The sequence below is a fragment of the Pleuronectes platessa genome, chromosome 3 (genome assembly GCF_947347685.1).
Source record: "Pleuronectes platessa chromosome 3, fPlePla1.1, whole genome shotgun sequence".
Lineage (NCBI taxonomy): Eukaryota > Metazoa > Chordata > Actinopteri > Pleuronectiformes > Pleuronectidae > Pleuronectes > Pleuronectes platessa.
In genome coordinates, this window is record NC_070628.1 from 22395265 (window position 1) to 22418216 (window position 22952).

General features: G+C 44.1%; 1 protein-coding gene across 1 annotated transcript; it reads right to left on the reverse strand.

Moving 5' to 3' along the window:
- Nucleotides 1–246: 246 nt before the first annotated feature.
- Nucleotides 247–19704, reverse strand: LOC128436921 (girdin). The gene is made up of 30 exons (XM_053418844.1): nt 19509–19704; nt 19336–19427; nt 17055–17160; nt 15022–15091; nt 14443–14501; nt 14205–14288; nt 13892–14032; nt 13590–13771; nt 12110–12191; nt 10938–11096; nt 10668–10814; nt 10366–10510; nt 8871–9545; nt 8569–8774; nt 8272–8466; nt 7713–7840; nt 7472–7613; nt 7222–7395; nt 6479–6640; nt 6034–6311; nt 5803–5946; nt 5149–5335; nt 4888–5033; nt 4567–4659; nt 3721–3932; nt 2914–2988; nt 2047–2081; nt 1854–2013; nt 1616–1681; nt 247–1322 (listed from the first exon to the last, which is right to left on the reverse strand). Exons 1-30 carry the CDS (start codon nt 19569–19571, stop codon nt 247–249), a joined length of 5484 nt encoding a protein of 1827 aa, XP_053274819.1. The 5' UTR covers nt 19572–19704.
- Between the last annotated feature and the right edge of the window lie 3248 nt (nt 19705–22952).

The window sequence follows — 22952 nt, forward strand, 5'->3', positions numbered from 1 at the left end:
GTATGACCTATATAAAGTAAAACCTGGTGGTATTACTAAAGTAGTGTGATAGAAATCTGAAACAAAGACATCTAAACACATTTTTATTCAACACAACAATTAAGATAACTAAACTCAGACAGTGAGTGGAATACCATTCCTCTACAATTACTTATATTGTGTGCTTCGGTCAATGAAATAAAATGAGCCCTTGCAGCCACCTGCTCTACGTCAATGACACAACATTCTATGGTGTGATAGCTGCCTTCATGCGACTGTGAGCGGTTTGTCCTTCTCTTCCATCCCAGCAGCCTGTCCTGCATAGGGACTCTGCTCATTATCGACCCCGAGCTCTGTCCGTGGTTTGCTGTGAGATGTCTCCTGGCTCTCGTCTGGACAGTTCTGCACCAGAGATGGACTGAGAGAGGGGAAGGTCTGGTTGTCAGGCGCATCCAGACCTGTTGTAGTCGTGACCACGGAATCGCTGAAGATGGTGTTGGAGAAGACGGAGTTGAACGTGAACGAGGAGCCAAGAAGTGACTCCTGCACGGGGGATTTGGGACAGTCAACGACAACCGCTGGGTCTCTGGGAGGTTTAACAGGAGGAACTGGTTCACTGTTTTTAGAGTCTGGGTGTGGTTGTTGATTACTACTCGATGTTTCCTCTTGATTATTTCTCTCCTCTAAAGCCTGGGCTTGGAGCCTGTTAGTCTTGATGGTCACCCTGCATTCGCTGTTGACACTGGAGCGTCGGGAGGAGCCCTCTGCTGTGGATATCACACTGCTGGCCCGAGGGAGACTCTTAGGTGACCCTGGCCCTTTCAGCCGCCCCTCTTTCCCCAGAGGCGTGGAGAAGCAGTTGAGGCACCCAGACATCGAGGACGCCTTCCCCTGAACATACAACACCGTGATTGGTGAACAAGCTATGACTCGGGTGGTGTCCACTTTGCTTGAGCTTGATTTAGAAATCGTCCCACTGAGCCCTGTGTTCGTTTTCACTGCTCCCGCTGAATCCGATGAGCGACGAATCACTTTGCCTCTGGACCCCTTCCGGATGCACTTTGTGCCCCTGGTGAGCCAGAAGTCCTGTGAGAGCCCCACATCTCTCTGTCTCGGTGCAGCCTGGAGATCTGAGCTCTGGTTGATGGTGACGGGCATGGTAGAAGCTTTGTCCTTGTGTTGGGGGGTGGAGGTATCGCTGGGCGGCTGGTAGGAGGGGGACGAACGGCGTGATGGGGGGTGCTGGATAGGGCTGCTGCCGTTGGACCACGGCTCGTTCTCAAGACTCAGGCTGAACTCACCGCTGCTCTCGCTGAGGGCGCGACTCTGGGCGCCATTCAGAGCTGGAAGTAGAGGATGATGCTTTTGTAAGAGCCACAGTAAAGTATATACCAATACCACATTTTCACTTCATGCCAACATCTGCATCACACACACAGTATTATTAATGACCAATGAGGGGCAGCAGAGTCAAGCCTACCAACTGGCACTACCAGTTGTCGGCCTCTGTGCCGAGCAAAGAGATTAATATAAAACAAGGTCATGATTGCGATTTGATGGATTTACTCTAATTCCTGATCTGGTATACATCTGCATGCCGGCTGAATCCTCTCAATGAGAGTCCACAGGGCTTTACCGTGATTCTGCAGCTCATCGTTGTCCTCAAATCCAAGTGGCACAGCGCTATCGTTTGAATCCTTGTCTGTGGGGCAAACAAATGTGATCACTGCAAGCATCTAAGTGTAGTCTCTACATTTTAAATAAAAAAAAGGACATGAAAAGAGCTGCGTGTGCTCCTCCCCTCTGCAATATGCTCTAGCATTAAACTAATGGAGATGACACCAAACAAAACAGTGGTTCATGGATGCCTCTACCTGTCTCCCACAGCTCGGGAACATCCCGAACAGTGTCTGTGGTGGTGCTGGGAGGGCCCGACGATGGTGGAGTGGTGGGATGGTGATGGTGGTGAATGGACAACATGGAGGTGGTGAGGGATGAGGTCAGTGTGTCCTTCCTGTCCCACTCCACATCAGCCTCTGACCCTTCCAGCTGCTGTGAGCCGTCGACCCACGAGACAGCGGGAGAGGCCAGGCTGCTCAGGGCTGCGTTGTTGGAGTGAGGAGGGGAAGAAGGCGGTGAGGGGGATGAGGGAGGTGGTCGTTAGGTGAACAGGTCATGGAAGCTATGAGGTAGTACATGGATGTCCTGCTACAGTAATCTAAAATTCTGGTTACCTCTGCCTAGGATGTTATGTTTTCTGTGCTCGCTTTTTTCAGTTTGCAGGATAACACGAAAACAACTTAGGCCCAAATGGTTAATGGGCCTAAACATTGTAAATAGAAAATCATTGCAACATTTTCTTTGATTTCTCAGAGATAAATTCATGAATCTTGGTGGAAATAAAACCAGGCATGTTTAGGGACTGATATTCATGAGTGTGCACAATATGATGGAGATCCTGATCCAATCTTGATGTGGTGAATCTAAATATGGTTTTATAAGGAGACTGTTGGGCCTTGGTGGAGGTTTTCTACTAAGTGCTATGTAGTTTCGTATTGTTCTATTGTAGCTCTTGCAGTTCCAGTGTCCTCCTGCAATGCAGAGTTTCTTTGACCTCCATTGCTCCAATGAAATAACCAAATCTTTTGTAAAGAGAGCCAGAGCTGGGCTTACAACTGTGATACTCAATTCTATAAGATCATAACAAATATTTTCAGTTAGTGTGGTGAAATGAGGTTGGTATGGATGGACACATTAAACATATGACCTCTGATTTCAAACCTTGCTGATAATCCTACATAAGTCAGTGTTATGTTAGCAGCAGTATGCTATGTGATGGATGATAAAAAATAGCAATAAAGCATAAACACTGCAGTATAGTGAAGTTAGGGGCTAAACAAAAGGCTACAGACACTCGACCATAGTCTTTCTTACACATGGATCGACGGAAGATGGACTTGACTTTGTCTCTGTCCTTCAGCCTGCTCCTCATACGGGGAAACATTTTCACTGTGCCTTTAGTTTCACGACAACAAACGGGCCACATGAGCAGCGGGCAGAGAAGATGGGAGGGAGGGGATGGATGTGAGCCGAGAGACATAAAGAGGGAGAGGGTGAGAGAGAGAGAGAGAGAGAGAGAGAGAGAGAGAGAGAGAGAGGGTGAGAGAGAGAGAGAGAGGGAGAGAGATAGAGGGGAAAGTATAATTTTGGGAAGGAAAAGACAAGGGATGGGAGGAATCAGGGGTATGGAGGGGAAGAAATACACAAAGACAAGTGAAAGACACAGGGAAGACGTTACTGCTGAGGAAAGTTCACACACATGCATCAGGAATGGCAGTTTGGACATGACAACATTTGTTGGCTTTTCAACACAATGAACACAATGCAACACTGACATGATTTCTCTGAACGATTTGCACGCTGACCAGATCTTCACTAGGATCTCATTTGAGTTTATCGATGGAAAACACAATTTAAAGTGATTATTACATTTTTGCTGTTAATTTCTTAATCTTTTGTTGACATAAAATACTTGCTGTTTTAATTAAATTACATCAGTGCAAAAACAAATTCATTTAATTATAGATTAATTTAAAAATGTTTGCATCTCCCTAAAAATGTAGGGGGGAGTTCATCCTGAATCTTTGCTCCCAGGCTTAGATGATCTTACTTTGCGGTCTGTGTCTGATGCAGTGAAGGGGGGACTTTGCATTGAGAGATGATTTGGTAAAACAAGGTCACACTTACTGTTGTTACGTTTGGGTGAGATGACATCGCCCGCTGAGGTGCAGGCCGAGCCGCCGGAGCCATCAGAGCTGAGGAAGGAGCTGCTGTCGTGACAGGACAGGTGTGGCTCAGCTGAGTGTGTGGCCATGGGGGGCTGCTCTAGTCCATGCTCCCGGCTATTGGACTTCATCAACTTCTTCAGTTTGAGGGTGATCCAGTTTCCACGCCTGCGGAGGAGCAGAGATACAAGAGGAATAATGAAGAGTGAGACACAGAGGACATGCACAGCAGGAGCCAGGCTGGTCCGAAGAGAGAAACTTCTGGCATCAGATGCACAAGCACTTTACAGAGGTGAATTAGACAAACTGAAATGAATGTCATTGACCTCGATCAGGGAGTGGAAGGACGTGGCATTGGGGCAGATCTGGAGAGGGGACGGATCTAGCAATCTTTTTATGACTTTTATTAACATCGTAAGATATGGTTTCTTTCTGCATTTTCACAATTATCCCATAAAATAAAATTCGTGAAATTTGGTGCAGCTTGGATTTGAGTGGACTGTTGGTATGGGCTCCACTAGTGTCCTTCTATTGCTACTAACCTACCCACACAGCATTATTATACACCTCTGCAATTCCTCTAAGATCTACATTTGTTTTATCATCTTGCTGTTCAGTGTTATGGATTCACAACCCTATCCCTAACCCTAACCCTAACCTGCTCAGCACAAAACAGCCACCAGAGAAAGCCAGCAACTAGCTGGTGACCCGCCACAGTCATTCACAATCAGTCAGTAAGTAGTTAGTCATTAGTATTAAGGGTAAATAAAATATGTGGTCAACAGTGCTATAGGAGACTTACCTGCGTGGAGGCGAAGGCTCATAGAACTTGTACTGGTCCATTATCTTTTCCTCCAGCTTCTCCTTCTGCCTCCTCAAATCATTAAGCTTGTCACTGAGCAGAAACATGCGGGGAGAGAGAATAGATAGATCATCAATCATAACTTTGGGCCTGCTGTTGTGGTATTTTTGGTGTCGTAAATGTTGTGCGCTATTCTGCCTGCTCGTATGAAACAGTGATTTTTCTAACAAAATAACATGATCTGCTGTAAGTGTCTACCGCAGACCAGGTCGTATTTGATGCTACATTATCTTGTCTCTGTGTTGGTAATGCTTTTCTTACATATACTGTCGCTCTTCAACATGAAACAGATCCTTGCTCTCCATTGTCTGCTCCAGCAGCGTTCGATTCTGCAGCATCACCGTCTCGATCTGGCCGAGCAGGTGACGATTCTCCTCCTCCAGGTTTCCCTTTAACTGGCTCAGCAGCTGAAACGTCACACAGACACAACATGTACAAATGGAGCAGGCATACAAAACACACAGGATTATGGGATTAGGGGCAGTTCGCCACACACCAGCGTGATAGGCTGCGTGTCTGTACCTCACACTGGTTGTTGAGTTTTGTGTAGGTGATGTCCAGCTGCTGAAACTCCTTCTTGAGCTTGGAGAAGTCGGCCTCCAGCCATGTGTGCTCCAGCTTGGCCTCGTTCAGCTGGCTCTTCAGCTGCTTGTGATCGGTTGTCAGCAGCTCGTTGTCACTGAGAAGCTGCCGGTACGTCTGGTTCAGCCTTGAAAACAAGGAAGAATGGTGATGAGAAACTATGCTTGTGCTTTTGTTTAGGTGTCAACAACTGTGCAGTGTCTTGCCATGACAATAAGGTGAGGATAATTGAGCTGTGTCACAATTCAAGGGCCACCCGGCTGAGCCGAAATTAGATCTATATTAGTACCTGTCTAGAGGGGGCTTCTGGATTTATGTCCCTAACTTGCCCCACCCTCATTCCTACCTATGTGTACCATTAGCTGTTCACTTGAGTTGAAGCCTGAACCTGGCACGATTATCTCTTTGAAAAACGGTTCATCACTGAAGTGCAATGAATCCTGGGATAGGTTGGGGCCGGCAGGGGTCCACCTGCTGGAGCCTATGTTGTTTAAGATGGGAGAGTCTAGTCAAGCCACCTTGACGCAACAGGTCTTTAAGTACAGCCCCTGAATAGAGACCCAGCTCATGAGTTTGTGATGTGTTCCTCCTCACCAGTCCTTCTCATCACGGAGCCTGCAACATTCAGCTGCTGTTGTCTTGTGCTGCTCTTTCTCCAGAGCTATCCTCATCTGCTCCTCCCTCAGGGCTTTCTCCAGGTCTTCCAGCTTGGCTCTTTGTTGCAGCAGGCTATTGTATCTAATAATACACAACCAGTGAACACATGAATCACAAGGCTCTCCTACCCCACAGGGTTGACAGTTCACAGACAGTGCCTCTCCCCACCTGTCCTGCAGGGTGCGGTGCTCCAGCTCCAGTGTGCGGTGAGCGTTTTTCAGGCAGCCATGTTTGCCCATCAGCGCCTCGTACTCCATGGCCTGTCGCTCATGCAGAGCAGCCAGCCGCTCGTGATCTCGTAATAGCTGCTCGTGAACCCCACGCAGCTCCTCGCGCTCCCTTACGGCGCTGTCCCGCTCGCTCTCTGTCCCTGACTGCTGCTGCTGCAGCTGAGCATTCTGCGCCATGAGGGAGGCACTCTGTGAGCTCAGCGTAGATTTCTCCACCTGGAGCAGAAGGAGGTGAAGTCTATCAGTACTTAATGTTGAATAAATAACTTTGTATGTGCTTTTCGTCTGCAGACAGAAAAACTAGAACAACTGCAGAAGATTAGTGATTTCAGGAAGCTGTTTAGTATAGCTGCAAAACACAGAACACTGTATTGTAATGGTACCTGCAGGTTAGCGTTGTGTGTCTGCAGAGCTGTGTTGTTCTCCTGCAGCGAGGCAGCCTGCCTCTGCAGGGCCAGGATCTGAGCCTGCTGGCTGACACACTGACTCTCCAGCTGCTTTAGTTGGGCCTGCATCGCCTGGCGCTCTGCCTCCAGTGTCGCATTCTGGAGAGGAGAGGAGTGGAGAAGAAAGGGGAGGGGAGGAGAGGGGAGAGGAGAGGGCAGAGGAGGAGAGTTTTAAAACCGAGAGTACAACTTTATGAATCTTTTATTCTACAGAGGCCCTTCTCTGGGATATATCTATATTAAACATACAATATGTAACTTCAGCCTCTAGGGGTCACTCAATCAAAACAGTAACAAAAGAACTAGTTTTATGATGTTGGGATCATGGGAGATGTTGACCCCACCACCATTGCTGATGAAAATCTACCTAGAAAATTAAGTTCATGAATGAAATAATGCAAATGACAATGAATAATCGTGATCCAATACGAGTGACGAATACAAACAGCTGGCTGGTGTAGCAGTGTGTGCTATTCCATTTAGGAAAGCCTGCCCCAGAGGTTATAGCATAGACGGACCAAACCACGGGTAATGCAAATATGATGCAATTAAAAGGCGACTAAAATGAATGTCACAAAAATGAAATGTAAGTGCACAATTTCACATCATACAGTATATAACGTATGTTATGTTATATAACGTTTTATATATTATATATTTAATTTAGGCCTGCGACTTACATTCCTCTCCACTTCGATGAGACGGTCTTTGAGCTTCAGCAGCTCCTTGGTGGCCTCCTGGTTTTCACGCAGCCATTCACTCATCGCTTTGCTTGTCTCCGTCGGGGGGGTGGAGCTCGACGGCGTCCACTCCTCCTGCTGCCTCTGCTGCAGAGCCTCACAGCTCAGCCTCGCCTGTGTGATGGAGAGGAGTCACAACACTTGGATCCGTAGTATCACAGATATTTTTTCAGGAGGCCTGGTGACTTACAGTCCTGAGCTCATGGCGCAGATTCTGGTTCAGGTGGGAGGATTCCTGCAGACGAGCCTCCAGAGTGGCCATCTTGTCCTCTTTGATCTGCAGTGACTTTTTCAAAGACGACTCCAGCTCCGACTCCAGCATCTTGAACCTGCTGAAGAGAGAGAGAGAGAGAGAGAGAAGGGGGCATTACAACACACTCTTTTCTGATCACATTCCCTTTAAAGGTTGCAGGAGTTCAGTGTGTGAGCACCTGGTGTCTGGTGATTCAGCCTGATGTAGACTCTCCTCCTGCTTCAGGACCTTCATCTCCAGCTCATGGCTCAGCCGCTCCAGTTCATTGTCCCTCTGCTGGGTCTTCAGCTTCTCACTCACCAGCTCCTAAAGTTAGACAGCATACATTGCTGTGAACTGGTGTTTACCAGTTATGGGATGTTATTTGTGATTTCTTTGAAGAAGGCTTTTTTTTTTTTACCATGTTTATATTAGGACATAAAGATATATGACCAAGTTAATGTTAATGATTAGATGGAGCAAAAAACTGTGTAACTTCTAATTCACATGTATCTTTAATAGCTTTAGAACTACAACAAAAAAAATATGACTTATTTGATTCAGACTTTGAGGGGACTGTTTAGTATGTGCTCTGCTGGGTGCCATCCTAGTGTTTGGAGTAAGCTTGTGATCAGCTACATGTTGGGTGGCATGTGTAAATTATGCAACCTGCAGCTATTAAAAGGAGAAACGGTGCATTATCAGTGAAATGTCATTCCGTCAGTGTCAGCTAGACAGCGTGGACGTCCCGCCCTCACCTCTCTGAGTGTGGCCAGCGTCCTGTGGTCGATAGCTGCCTGCTTGGTCAGTTCCCTGTTGTCTCTCTCCAGGCCTTTGACCCTCTCAGCAGTCTCCCTCAACCCCTCCACCTCCTTCACCAGAAAACGCATCTCCCTCTCCAGGCTGGCCATGCAGACGTTACTGCTGTCCAAGTTGGCTTCCTGGATCTCAGCCTGACACAGAGGAAGCAGTTTGTTCACTCAGAGGCAAAGCAAGAGCATGCATAATCCTACTTTACATGAGAAACTGACACTTTCTTGCTCCTAGAGAACAACCTGCTGGCGGAGGCGTCGATTCTCCTTCTCCAGCTGCCTCTTGTCTTTCTCCAGAGCTGTGGTTTCTTGCTCCAGACTCTGCTTCTCGGTTTCCAGTTGTTCGAGGCGTCTCGCGGAGATCCGCAGCTCCTCCAAGGTGGCCTGCAGAGTCTGGTTCTCCGCCTCCAGCTCCTGAACCTCTGCCTCCAGACGCTGCACTTTACGGTCTAAGGAGATGTATTGTGGTAGAAGAAATAAATAAATTAGTAATTGTTAAATGGAACTATTAATGTATAATTCTTATTTGATTGATCAATTCGTACCAGTGTTGTCCAGAGAAGCCTGCAGCTGCTGATTAACTGAGTCCAGGACCTTGCACTTGGCCTCCAGCCTCTGTGTCTGCTTGCTGGCGTAGGACGGCCGTGCTGGCAGCCCTGTGAAGATGCTGTCGTGGCAGGGACTGCTGCTCTTTGAGCCAGGGGAGTGATCACGTGATCCCACAAAACAATGGAGCCTATTGTGAATGTTTTCTAAAACCTCCAGATCGGACATCAGGTCTTTGAAATCTCCTCTACCTCGCTCCTCTAGCTGTCCCTTCTCCTGAGTGTGATGCTCTGGATCGTCTGTGAGGAGGATCTCACTCTGGACTCCCTCCAGCTCTGCTGTGTCTGCTCGCCGATGGGAGTTTGAATCTCCATTCAGAATCTGCTGTGGTGCCGTGCTCAGCGGGAATATATTAGTGTGGTTTTCTGTGTTTGAGCAGGAGGTTTGAGGCCCTGAAGGCTCGTTTGTTGATGGGATCCAGTTGTTGGTGTCGCAGACCACCCGGTCAACCCGGTCGCAGTCACGGCACTGTCTTTGTTTGGGCCGCAGGCTGTTGCTGGTAGAGGCGGCTCTCAGTTCCTCTATGGTCCTCAGGAGACTTTGGTTCTCCTTCTCCAGCTTCAGCATCTGACTGCGGGTCCTCTCACTCACCTCCACACTCAGCGTCTGTTGGCCTGTGGACAAAACACATTGTGGGAATTAGACTTATTGTCTAAGGCAGGAGACAACTGGAGATAAACAGAATGAAAGGCAAGTAGTAAACATTGAAAGATGTAGTTTGGTTTTTGGGGGAATATTAATTGTGGGAAAATACTGTGTTGCACTTTTTGTTATTTTTTTATTTCTAAACCACAGATTATGATTCTTTGTGCATATAAAGACGGAAATTATATTATGTTTGCTGTAAAAGTAATCCAAAGGCTTCTATCAGAAAAATAAACAAATGAATAAGTTGGTATAAAGTTCAGATCTGTGTGAGATAAACTTCTTGGTTTGACCCAGGTTTTTTATGTATATAAAAATATCAAATAATTGGGAGCATGCACACAATTACACAATTTACACACCCATCTCCCTACCTACCTCCAGGGGCTTCATTTGAAGACCGATTGTGTGACTAGACTGTCTGTGTATTTTGAAGGGACAGGAAAATATGAAGGGACAGGGAAATGGAAAGGGACATGTGAAAGGACAGGGAAATATGAAGGGACAGGGACACAAATGCGTCCTTTCATCCCTGAGAGACCCAAGGAATGACCCAAAGAAGAACCCATTAAATTCTGGTGTGAATACAGATCAAGGGGTAGATCCAGGATTTTTTTCTCACTTTCATTAACAGAGTGGAGAGTTTTTTTTTTTACATTTTCATTTATTTCTCAAAGAATAATTAATGGATCTTGATGAAAGTGTAAGATATTGCTGAGTGTGTGCATTTACCTTTCTGAGTGACCTTATAGTTAATGTGCCATTAGTAACACTAACACTAGTTATTACCTTGGGAGTTGTCAGTGGTCATGGAGAGCTGCTCTAACTCCCAGCCCAGGTGCTGAGACTCCTCCATGCTTCTCCTCTGAGCCAAACACATGGTCAGGTTCTCCTCCTGCAGCTCCTCGATGCGCCTCCGATCAGCCTCCCTCTCCTGGAGTGAAAGTATTGACTTATCAGCACAGGATGTATCAGGATCACAGGATCATTCAAACAGGATGTGAGGGTCGAGTGTTGAGTTCTGAATGGTTGATATACAAGGCAACACAAAGGTTCCAAAGGAGACATCTCCTCGAGTGTTGATGTCTGACCTGTTCCATATCATGAACCTGGGCCTTCAGCATCAGACTGTGCTTCTCCAGCTGGTGGATTTTATCGGAGCGTGCTCTCCAGCCGGCCAGCTGATCCTCCAACACCTCTTTGGTCTCCTGTAGCATCCTGTTATCCTCCTTTAGCTCCTGAAATACACACATACGAAAACAAGCAGCGCTCATATTTAGTGATAGCTGGGTTCTGAGCATAAAAGATCCAGATACATTTATTAACATGACCTGGTACACAATAAATCAGTCCGAGTGTACCTCCACTTTGGCCTTGTAGAACTCCATCTTGTGCAGTTGCTCTCTGTAACGTCCCACCTCGCTCTCCAGCTTGTCCGCCTTGATGGCTCTCTCTCTCAGGGCGTCCAGCTCATCTCGGTAGGCGCGGGCTGCTCGCGCCTCCACAAGCAGCAGGGTGTTCTGGTAGAGATTCAGTCAGAAGACGGATTTATAGCAAGAACCTCAGCTCAAAGTAAAAGTAGCTCTGCAGTGTTGAGTAGTCTTTACTGTGGGAAACCTTTCTGACATGGATGGGATTAATCAAGTGTCTCTCTCTCTATTTAAAGTGGCACTTATCAATATTTTTATACAAACACTGTATCAAGTGACTAAATCTATATAAATATGGGGAATTGCCAGAACACGGAGAATTATAACCTGGAACATTTTAGTCAGCCTGTTGTTTTGGTTTTAAGATTTACAGATTTGCTGTTTCAGTTCAGTTCATTGACACTTAATGTCACATTAATCTGCGAACCAGCCAAATATTTTTCTCAGAGGTTGGCGAGGACCATAAACTGAGCTCTAACTCTATTCATATAGCACTTACCGAACACTCAATGCCCTTAAAGGTACAAGTTGCATCCTCTCATTCACGCACACACTCGTACATATTGCCACTTTGAAATGCAGTGGAGTAGCCAGGGATCAAACAACCAACCTTGTGGTTGGATGACCCTGTCGAACCCCCTTAGCCACAGCGATGGCATGGAATTCACCAGGTGGCCGGAAATATAATATTTACAATAAATGACATTGAGTCTGGTTGATGTATATATAGGCATTTGTATGGGACAAATTTTCAGTTTGCTAGATTTTGAGCTAATTCAGCTGCTCCCCAAGTGGCCAAATGATTACTGCTGCTTTAATTTCCATTAAATACTTCACATATTAACCACGGTGACTATAGTGCAGCAAAACCTCAGCCACCTGACTTAAACTGTGAATTCAATTTTGAGATTTCCTGTGCAGACAAATCCATATGAGCTTTGCTAAGAGTTCAGTGGCTTAAATTTGCAGCCATTAAGCTCAGCTCTGCAGCAAAGTTTGGTGTGCATTCATCTGTATTTAAGCTGCTGTGGGGGTCAGGAGGTTAGTGTGTGTCACCGTCACAAGGAGCCGCAATCTATTCTATTTCTTGTCTGACTTCAAACCTCTTGCTGGATCCTCTTCAGCTCCGACTCCATGTTCTCCAGCTCATGTCGGCAGTCCAGCATCTGCTCACTCTTTTCCTCTCTGGTGGGGTCAGGCATGCAAGGGAGAGGGACACGCAAGTGAGCAGGTTAGTGTGCACTACTTCCTGCAATAGTTTTATTGATATTTAAGTGCATGGAGAAAGCACACATGCATTTTCAATTTCAATTACTCCTGGAAGACAACAAAATATACAATACAAGTGCTACAACATGATCCTTCTCTGTAAACCCCATTTAATTTAATTTTAAACCACTAACTTTACCAAAACCAATGCTATCAGAAAGCTATGGCATACTCAGATGTATACAGTATATGTATAGTAATTGGTTGTGTAAGGACAGGGCCATTCAAAGGGACAAAGTCCAGCCATACTTGATGCTTTAACTGATATTGTGTTTGCTCAGAGGCAACAGTGTGTGACTCTGAGCATCACGACAAGAGAGGACAATATAGCAGAGAAGATGGGGATGGAGGGCAACGATGGACCGGAGATCTGGATCGGATCATGGGATAGAGAGCGTGTGTGCATGTGAGTGTGTGTGTATGTGTGTGTGCGGTATGTGCAGTAACGCAGAGGCAATGTGGGTCAGTGTTAGTGCACAGCCATGGAACCTGCCAAGCCGGCAGTAATGTGGGCCAAGCTCCCCGGGGCTTCTCTTATCCTGTAGTATCTCTCACTCTCGCTCTCTGCCGCTCATTCACTCTGTGCTGGCACGTCCCCAGAGGACCGGCCACCTCTTTAGCAATTAATAACCAACCACAAGAGAAACTCAAACCATCACTAGCAGTCAACATTTCACTGCAGCGATAAACAATTCTGGACAGTAAAGAAAGGATTGCCAGTGAATTGCAGGACACACCAATTCATGGAAGAAAGCCTGGTCATTGAGGTTTAAACTGAAATGTAGCATAACATTAATGCCTTATTCTCTATCTTGGTCGGTTTTTAATCATTTTTTCTGTGAATTAACTTGAGATAATCCCAAATATCACCATTTGGCACAGATATGTCCCAAGGCACCTTTTAGAAAAGGCTGATCTGTTCATCCCCGCTAACGTAGCCACTCGCTTATATTGCTTGATGGTTCACATGTTTATTGATTTAATATATCGCTAATATGATTCTCCTGGTTGCAGGTTGTAAATCATCCACACATCAGTCTACGGCTTTAAAAATGATTTTTAACATGTAATTCTTATGCTGAAAAAGTATACTTTCCTCACATGATTTGCATTGTATTTAGATCTTAGTATTGTTTCCTATGCTCTGGTATGTTTGCAGTAAAGGAGGAATTTTTTTTTCTCTTCTCCTGTGTAGACTATATATTAACCTCATAACCCCAAAGAGAATGTTATGCTGAATCCCCCTGAACACTATCTCCTTTATTTGTAATCTATTTTTTCATTGTTTTTCTTTATCTTCTCCTTGTTACTCACAGTTCTTGTCGGAGTCGTCTGATCTTGGCCTTGGAGTCAGCCAGCTCCACCGCCAGGTGTTGCTGGGACCCGGCCTGCTGCTGCTGCTGAATGCTGGGAGAGTAGCTGCCGGACTGTGGGCTGGAGGGGCTACCGAGCAAGCTAACCATGCCTTCCTTCTCCTGCATCAGCTCTGCTATAGTCTGCAGAGAGGAAGCGGAAGAGGTTACGCAAGATGGCATATATCAACAACCAGTTTCTGATATGCATCTGAGCATGACAAATGAATGTGCAAAACCCCCCAAAACATCCAATAGGAATACCTCCAGTTGGGCGTCCCTCTGGTCCAGCAGGTGTCTGAGGTGCGTGGCCATGTTCCTTGCTGCGGCCTCCATCTCATCTGGGTTAATGTCACTCGACTCCAACCACTGCAGATCCAGCACGTTCTCCTGACTGTGGGTCAACTAATCAACAGAGGAGGGGAAGGGGGACGAAATGATTTGATATGAACACACAGTTTATTTTCCATCAGCTGGGACGTTATTTGACCTTCACTGCTGTGAAACCATTCCACAGTGTTCTTTATTGTCCCACACTACCGCCCCAACAAAACACAAACTGATTTACGGTAAATACCTCCTGAATATGTGCAGCTATTGCCGCTCTTGTGACAAAGTCAAGCGTCTGGATCCTCTCGATGTATTCGTCTTTCCTCTCACACTGAAAATAAACGTGGAAATTCATTAGAACACTTATATTGTAAGTAAATTAACTCTTGTTCTGGCTTCAAGGTGTAAAAAATAGGTCGATATAAAAACAAAAAGGACGAAACGTGATTCCAGACTGATGTTAAATGTCAGAAAGTCTTGTTTACCTGGACTGCACATCCCAACAATAACAACAAGAGCCTCTTCATTTCCTCCAGACTTTGTTCTGTGGAGAGTAAAAAAAAAAAAGTTAATTATGTGACATAAATTGAATCAGATCGAAGTCATGTGAGCTGCAGGCATGGATTGTAATTGATCAGAGCACTGGCTGGTGAATGTGGGTCACCACTTGCCAAAGCCTGACCATCACAAGCCACCGTGGGGATCAGGCTGATTGCGTACGACAGAACTCAACGTGTATCAGAAAGAGCTGAAGCTGTCTGCGTGTGAGGAAATACTGAAACTATTTTCCAGGTGATTTTAATCACCTTGTAGAAACAAAAAAGATATTCATCCTTTTGTTTCCTAGCTAATTACATTAACACTACTCTTTTGCTGTTTGTCTCACTGAAAAGGTTGTTTTCATATTTCCAATGGACATATGAACATATCATGTTAAATGTATCTCTTGATTTTAAATAAATCATGTGAAATCAATGGATGTTGTAATGAGTATAGACAAATCATACACTGAGTTGGCAGTCCGCATAAACAGGAGAGATAAGAAACACTTTAAAGGAGCATACCACAGTACGGAGTCCTGCCAAGCAGCAGCACGTTTGGCAGAGGTATCATGATTAACTGTCTCAGATTATCCTGCAAAAAAGGAGAGAAACAGAAAGAGACGAGGGAGATGGGTTGAGAAAAAGGAAGATAAGCAGATTTTGGCCAAACTGAGCGAAGTACAACATTTCTCTTTTCTTGGACTCCGGCCAAAGTGCCTGAAAGGACAGGAGTGTATGTATGTACAGCACATAGCAGCTGCTCCAAACATGTATAGAGGCACAGCCAACAAATGAACGGGTGCTCTGAATGGCTGGCTGACGGAGCCAGTTTCCCTGGTGCAGCGGTAGAATCCACCAAAACTGTTTTAAGCTCTTTGTGTAAATGCATGTGTGTGTGGTGTCATCATTTAGCCTGTGATGCACTGCAGATATCCTCAACCAGCAGTCATGTCTAACGGGGTCCAACACCCAAACAGGAGAAGTGTCACTGTCTGGTCAGGGAGCTTCAAACATCCTCATCTTTTCCAAGCTTATGTGCGATTAAAGAGTGTGGAGCTGAGAGCAAGTCCCTGGTCTTTAGAGGTATTAGAGAATAGAGATTATAGGAAACGGCGTCTTAAGATAAAACCAGTATGCACCTCTAAATCTATCAGGGATGCACACACTTGCAGTAGATTTCGGATTTAAAAGTTTGGGTGATTCACTTCTCATCTAGAAAGAAAATGTGAATTTGTCCAATAATATTTACAACAGAATAACATCTAATCTGCCACATCTGTTTTTTGTTTTTGCAAATACTTGCATGATAAAATGCTAACTTAAGATAATGAACATATTTAACCACATTATTACTCCCCCTACCCTCTGGATAGATGTGTTAGCCAAAACTAGATTGGAACGGATGGATGTGGTTATTTTAATCACCGGCCTTCATCTATAGCATTCTTCCTATCAATTGACTTGGTTGGGATGTTAATTTTATTATTTATTATTGTTATTTTGTCATGATTGATGAGGGACGACAATAAAGGAAATCTTAAATAAATGTCCCACATCCAGTCACAAACCTGGATTCAGTCAGGTGCACATTTACGTCCTTCCTTGTTTACTGTTAGCTCGTGAGCTTTAAGCAAAGCCACACATCATTGAATATATTGTGAAAATTATTCATTTTGTTCTTCAAATAAAAAACTTCGCATAAAAATGATTCACAAATTTTCTGTCTGTCTGTCGGTCTGTCTCTCTGTCTGTCGTCCATCTTTCTGCCTGTTTGTCCGTCTTACTGTCGTCCATCATTTTGTCTGCCTGCCTGTATGTCCGTCCATCTTTCAATCCTTCTGTCTATCTGTCTTTTCTGCCTGTTTTTACTGCCTGTCTGTATCTGTCTGTGTGTCTCTCTCTGTCCCGTCTCCCTGTCTGTGTGTCTCTCTGTCCTGTCTCCCTGTCTGTGTGTCTCTCTGTCCTGTCTCCCTGTCTGTGTGTCTCTCTGTCCTGTCTCCCTGTCTGTGTGTCTCTCTGTCCTGTCTCCCTGTCTGTGTGTCTCTCTCTGTCCTGTCTCCCTGTCTGTGTGTCTCTCTGTCCTGTCTCCCTGTCTGTGTGTCTCTCTGTCCTGTCTCCCTGTCTGTGTGTCTCTCTGTCCTGTCTCCCTGTCTGTGTGTCTCTCTGTCCTGTCTCCCTGTCTGTGTGTCTCTCTGTCCTGTCCCTCTGTCTGTGTGTCTCTCTGTCCTGTCTCTCTGTCTGTGCTTGTCTCTCCGCTGTCCTCTACCCTCGCTGCTGTGCAGATTACACAGATGTTTACACGGCTGATATTTAGGCCATGCATCTTAAGAAGAACTAGTTGATCTGCTGGGACACGAGTGCCCCCGACTTCCCCGGCGTGCGCAGGCGTGATCCGATGTGTGCGTGTGGCAAAGTTGAGGTCGAAACATCTGAATCAAATGTTACGATATCATAATCCGGCATGGAAAGCTTAGATGCCCTGTAGCTCGGGTGCGTTGTATAACACTTTATATATGGCTGACAAAAACCAGATGGGGAGAAGGTCCGAAACTCACCAGATAATATGTCTTGATCTGCTGGACGAGAAAGTTCAGGTTGTGGATCCTCAGACTGGGATCCCTGCTCAGGTTGTTTGCACCCTGGGGAGTAGCTGAGGGGTTTCTGAAGATGGGACACAATACCAAGACATTTTACTAGGCATTTCTGCTAAAAGACAAACACAGATACATGGTTGTCAGTGGAATGGGGTGAACGGAAGCTGGCACAAGGCTTGGCCCAGACGTCACCATGAAAACATGTATGAGTTCTCTGTTCATTCCTAACTTTAGCCTGAGTGACGTCATTCCTTTAAGACCCCAAACGGGAGCGTTGTCCAGTCGAATGGGACTTTTCACTCCACAGAAATGCCTCAGATGGATTTTTGGGTTAGTTGGCTATTGAGCCCACTGTAGACTGACTTAGAGCTGTCACATCCTGAAGCTGAAACATCAGCATTCATGGGCCTCGCTGTAAATATATGGGTCAGACTCCAGCTTGTGGCCAAGGAAAGGAGAGCTGCAGCATGTGAAGGATTTACAAATGGTATAAAAAGACCATTTAACTGCTGCTCTATTACTTTTCTTCTTTTTTGTTTTATGGTTTATTTTTTACTATTGATACACATCTTTTGATTTAGCTATTATTCCATTTTTTTTATGTTTACTGGGATACACACGTTATCATTAATTCTGAGTCACACATAGGTAATAATTTAGTATTTCACATCAGTTTTGTATTTTCTCATTTTGAGAAGTTTTATAGGAAGGTTAAAATAACACCACCAAGTTTTTTGCCACCTCCTGTATTGTATATAATTATTTGAAATTTTTCTGTATATATTTTTTTAAACTGTACCGAATAAAAACAGGCAACAAGCTGGCACTGCTGGTCTCCTTGTGGCCCAGACAAACTGGACGTGCGCCTATAGTGGCCAACTTGTTAAATAGTAAATGTGGCTAAAATTTCCCAAAACATGTGGTGCTCTACGGCATGTGAGATCTGACCGTGAACCTAAAGTGGCCCCTGTGGTGAATGGTGATTATGGCTCAAAATAAAACAAAACCTTTGGATGACATGTGGTATTGCTGTCGTTTAGGCTACTTTTGGCCCGGATCTGGCAAACAGGAGCATGCCCGCTTCAAGTGCCATCATTCCACACGGTACTTAGGCCGGATGACAATTCAATGTGGGCAAAATATGGGCTAAAACAATTTGACTAAAGATCTAGGTGAAAGCCTGTACACAGAGAGAAGCTGTAGCTGCCCTGTTCATCTATCTTTTCAGTCGGCCGGTCTTTGGAGCTGTTTGTCCGTTTTGCCCTGCCCATCTGTGTCCCAGAGACCAGCAGCACAGAGGCCCTTAATCCCAAAGGGACTCCCAATCCAGGAGATTATCCCGCCTCTCCCCCCCTCCCCTCCGATCGGCGCAGCATTGTTTTGCGGTTCGAGCTGGTTACTGTGACCCTAGGGGGGATAAGTGGGATGAATGGATACCACAGACTTGGGGTGGCTAGACGGCGTTATCCACAAGTGCTTTGGGTCATCAGTTTCTTTTAACCCTTTTTTTCGCCACTGCTCGGTTTCAGTTAGGATTGGACCACCGACATCTGAGGTGTCAATCCACCACAACTTTAGGGCTGAATGCAGGGGGTCTCCATTCAGCTGCTCACGTCTTAGACGCAACTGCAAACTGCCAGATGAAGATGATGCTGGAGCTTTTTTGTGTTGAACAGAACATAAGGCAAATCATAATCTCTTAAGTAGCATCTTGACAGTATGATGTCCCCCGTGTCCACATTCCTCATCGCAGACTGTCTTTCTTCAACTTTTATGCTATTTCTGACATCTTTTTTGAAAAGGTTTAACCTGTAAGTCATGAGGAAGCTACGTTCAAAGACGGCAGCAGACGACAAAGACCCTCTTCATCACCATAGAAGTGACAAAGCCGGTACTGTTGGCGTCTGGATAAGAATGTTTGCAGACGCTTGATTCTGCATCAAAGCTGCCACAGACGAAGATGAAGAAGACACCAATCATCATCATCATCAAAATGAAAACAACTTAGTTTGATGGTGTTGATTTGAACCATGCACACTTTGACTTGTCCATCCAAACCTCACTGTTAATCATAATTTCATGACAGATGTTATGCCGAATCTGCAACAGCCAGCAGCTTCAAAACACCAGCTACTAATCTGAAATCTCCATCTGGACTCTGTTCATCACAACCGAGGCTGGTAGATGTGTAGAATAAGCTGTGAGAACATAAACTGACACGAGGGGACTCACTGAAACTTACATTTGGGTCATTATGTCGTTCAGAAAGACCCCGTCCAGTAATTCAGAGAAGTCCAGATACATGCCCCCATCATTTGGCACAAAGGTCTTCACCTGTGGCGACAGAAAATACTGATGACAGGGAGACATCACAGTTGAGCAGGAGATGAGAGTTTTTTTTCTGATTGGACTTACCCAAGTGACAAGTGGGCTGAGCATGAACTGGTCCAGACAGGGCAGAAACACTCCAGTCTCCATCCTGGCTGAGGTGTGTGGCTGATGAATCTCAACAGATCCTCCACGGAGAGCCGGCTGGGCGCTACATGTTCCTCCACAGTGAGTCAGTGTTGCACCAATTCAACTCGTCCCGTCCATCTCTGTTAAACTAGAGTTGAGTATAGTTCCACTGCGGATTCAGCTTGTCTGTGTTTTATTCCCACTCACAGATTCCGCCTGCGGCTTCCCCCGGGAGACGTGTCAGTGGAGCCGGCGACGTGTCGATGCTCACGCAAAATCTCACCCGCATTTTGTCCCGCAAATCAACGCACAGCCTCCACACACACACTCACACATTCATCCTCCTTGGTCCTCTGCTGCAAAGGCATCCGCTCCTCCTCCTCCTCCACCCTCCCCTCTCCCCCCTCCTCCCCTTCCTCCCCCTCCCTCCTCTCGACGCCTCTGCTCGTCACAGAAACACTCCGCACTGATGTGAGTTTTTACAAAGACAAAAAACAACAAAAAAGTGAGGATTCAGCCACACACACACATATATATATTAATATATATGTGGCATACAGTCCTGCATCCTTGATACAATCCGAGTCCATCCCGTTGTTGCAGCAAAAGTACGAACAGAGCCGTTATCTGTTACCATGACGACGATGCCATCACCCCAACCTGCAACTTTTTAAGATCTTTATTTAAATCTTTTTATTTTTTTATTTCGTTTTGCTCTATTTTATTCTAGTTAACTTGTTTGAAGTTACAACCACAGACATTCACTGAGCTTAGTCTAATTTCCTAAACATTATGGTGACTGTTTCCTTATGAGTTTACAAAGAGAGATTTTGTCCCGTTTAAAAAGTTCTTTATGATAATTTGTATTGTAAAAGATGTTCTTATTCTCCACATATATCATTGATCCTCTGTATATAACAGCTGCAGCTTCACGCTCTTATTCAACCTGGAGCCACTGGGAGACTGCGACAGTGCAACAGCACCACCGTGTGTTAAATACTGGAACCACATCACCCAGAGATTATTGTTAAAAAAAACGCTTTACAGTAGTTTAATAAAATACATAACCACACTAGTTACGACAAATACATTTTAAATTTACATGCATTTAAATCTAATGTGTAAGACATGCTATTTTAAATGGCTACACTTGTTTTTCTTCTTTTATAAAGTAAAAGTTCAAAGGACTAGATAAAGGTAAAATTATGAGTTGATTATAAATTACAATAACGTTCATGAATAAATGTAAACAGCCAAATATACAGTTGACTTTATAGTCCATTTTTATCAAATGAGAAAGTGAAATCCTATAGTATAACGTTAAGGTAATTTTATATTGCATTTACTTAATGTTTCTCCATTGACTCTCTGAAATTGAACTTAGCAACAATATTTCAAACAAAATATTTGAACAATTTATAATATGTGAGGGACTATAATCTGCTAAACTGTACGATTATATATATATATATATGGAATAAAGTCCCACACTTCACTGTGGTGGATAGAAATAGGAAAAGATTGTGCACACATTAAGCAACAATTTAACTAATAAAACATATAATCTATTTATATTAAATGATAAATTGTCTATCAAACCATAGTTACAGCAACGCAAAGGAGTTAAATTAGCTCAAACTGTTCTCAAAATGCTGTGTAAATGTGGGTTTAGACACATTGACCTCATTAGATGTACCTGCCAGTACATATAGTTATATATTTTATTCTTAATGACATCAAAACTGCGAAAGCCTTTATTTAAAACCTATAAATGGAGCAGAACATATGATTCCACACGCCTCCTAATGATTCCAATCTAAACTCACTCTGTACATTTCCACCTCCATCCAATTCATCCCACAAAGAGACACAGTGAGTGACGAACTTACAGTTTAGTGGTTTGAATGAAAGGTAAACATGAACAATGGTATTATTCAATGCTGATTTAATAATGTTGATCAGGAACTATGGAGAAGGGAAAACACAACCATGAAAGTCTTATTACCATGGAGCACCTGACTTTGTTAGATTGGAATCGGCATGTGAATGCGGCGATTATATAAAATAAACACAATAACAATTAGGCAAAAAGGTCCATTTTATAAAGACAGATGAAAACTTTCAATGAGATGATTGACAGTTGTGATGTCTGTAAAGCTACTGCGTAACCCTGTGTTTCATTCATTAAATTCAATCATTAAGTGCAGGCCATACTGTGACATCATAGGGCCCTGGATGCAATGCAAATCCAACTTCATTAAAAAGTGAATACAAATACAAATGGAAACAGTGCATCATCATTAGATACTGAATGGAAAGGGCGGCTCTGGTTCAGGGTTCAGAGTGGTCGTCTTCTAACCAGAAGGTCGGTAGTTCGATCTCAGTCTTCCCTAGACCGCGCGCCGAAGTGTCCTTGGGCAAGATACTGAACCCCAAATTGCCCCTGTACATAGAGAAAGTGCTTTACAGATGCATTGTATGTGTGAATGGATGAATGTCCACACTAGAAAAGCACCATATAAATACAGAGCTTTTACCATGAATGTGATTGTTTATGCATTTGATGGGATATTTCTGTGGATTTCACACATATTATCTATCATTCATCCAATTGCTTGTCCTAGTATATAGCTTGAATTTGAATATTGCTTTCAATATTCATGCAACAGCACATGCTCATATAACAGTCGGAAATTCATTAAGGCAAAACACTACAGGTAAGAACGTTTTTCTCATGCACCGGCCCAAACTGCAGGTCTCTGGTCATCACAGGTGTCAATATAAAGCTCTCTCTCATGCATAATATTATTGGATTCAAACATTCCTTCTGTATCTTACACAATATCATAAAAAATGTTTTCTAATAAAAATGAATGGGATTTTTGCTTGTTTAACACATATCTTTCAGATTTCTTCAGTTTTTGTAATACACCAGAAATGTCAAGTTTAGCAGCAAACATTCTAGTTTCCTATATCAAGATGAATGTTTTTTTTAGAAAGTGGTTTGTTTCATTGCTAAAATGTAATTTTAGATGGCTGACACTATATTCTGAATTAAAGCAAACGAAAAAGATTGATATAAAATCCACTCTGTAAAATCCTTTGACTTCAACATGTCAATAAAAAGAACCAAGAACTTTGATGTTGACTTTTCCGCTCTGGAAATGTATGCAAATTAGGAAATATTTAAATAATTAAATGATGTGCAAATTGGGTGTATACAAATCAATGTTCAGAAAACTTGTTATACTAAAATTCAACTAAATTATCATCAGAGAAAGATTCATGATGATAAATGAATGTATTTGATCCTCCTCTCCTGTTCTGTCTCTCTGTTTGCCCTTAGTCGTTCATAGCGTGCGTTTCAGAGTCAAAGTATTTCATTAGTGTTGTAGAACTTCT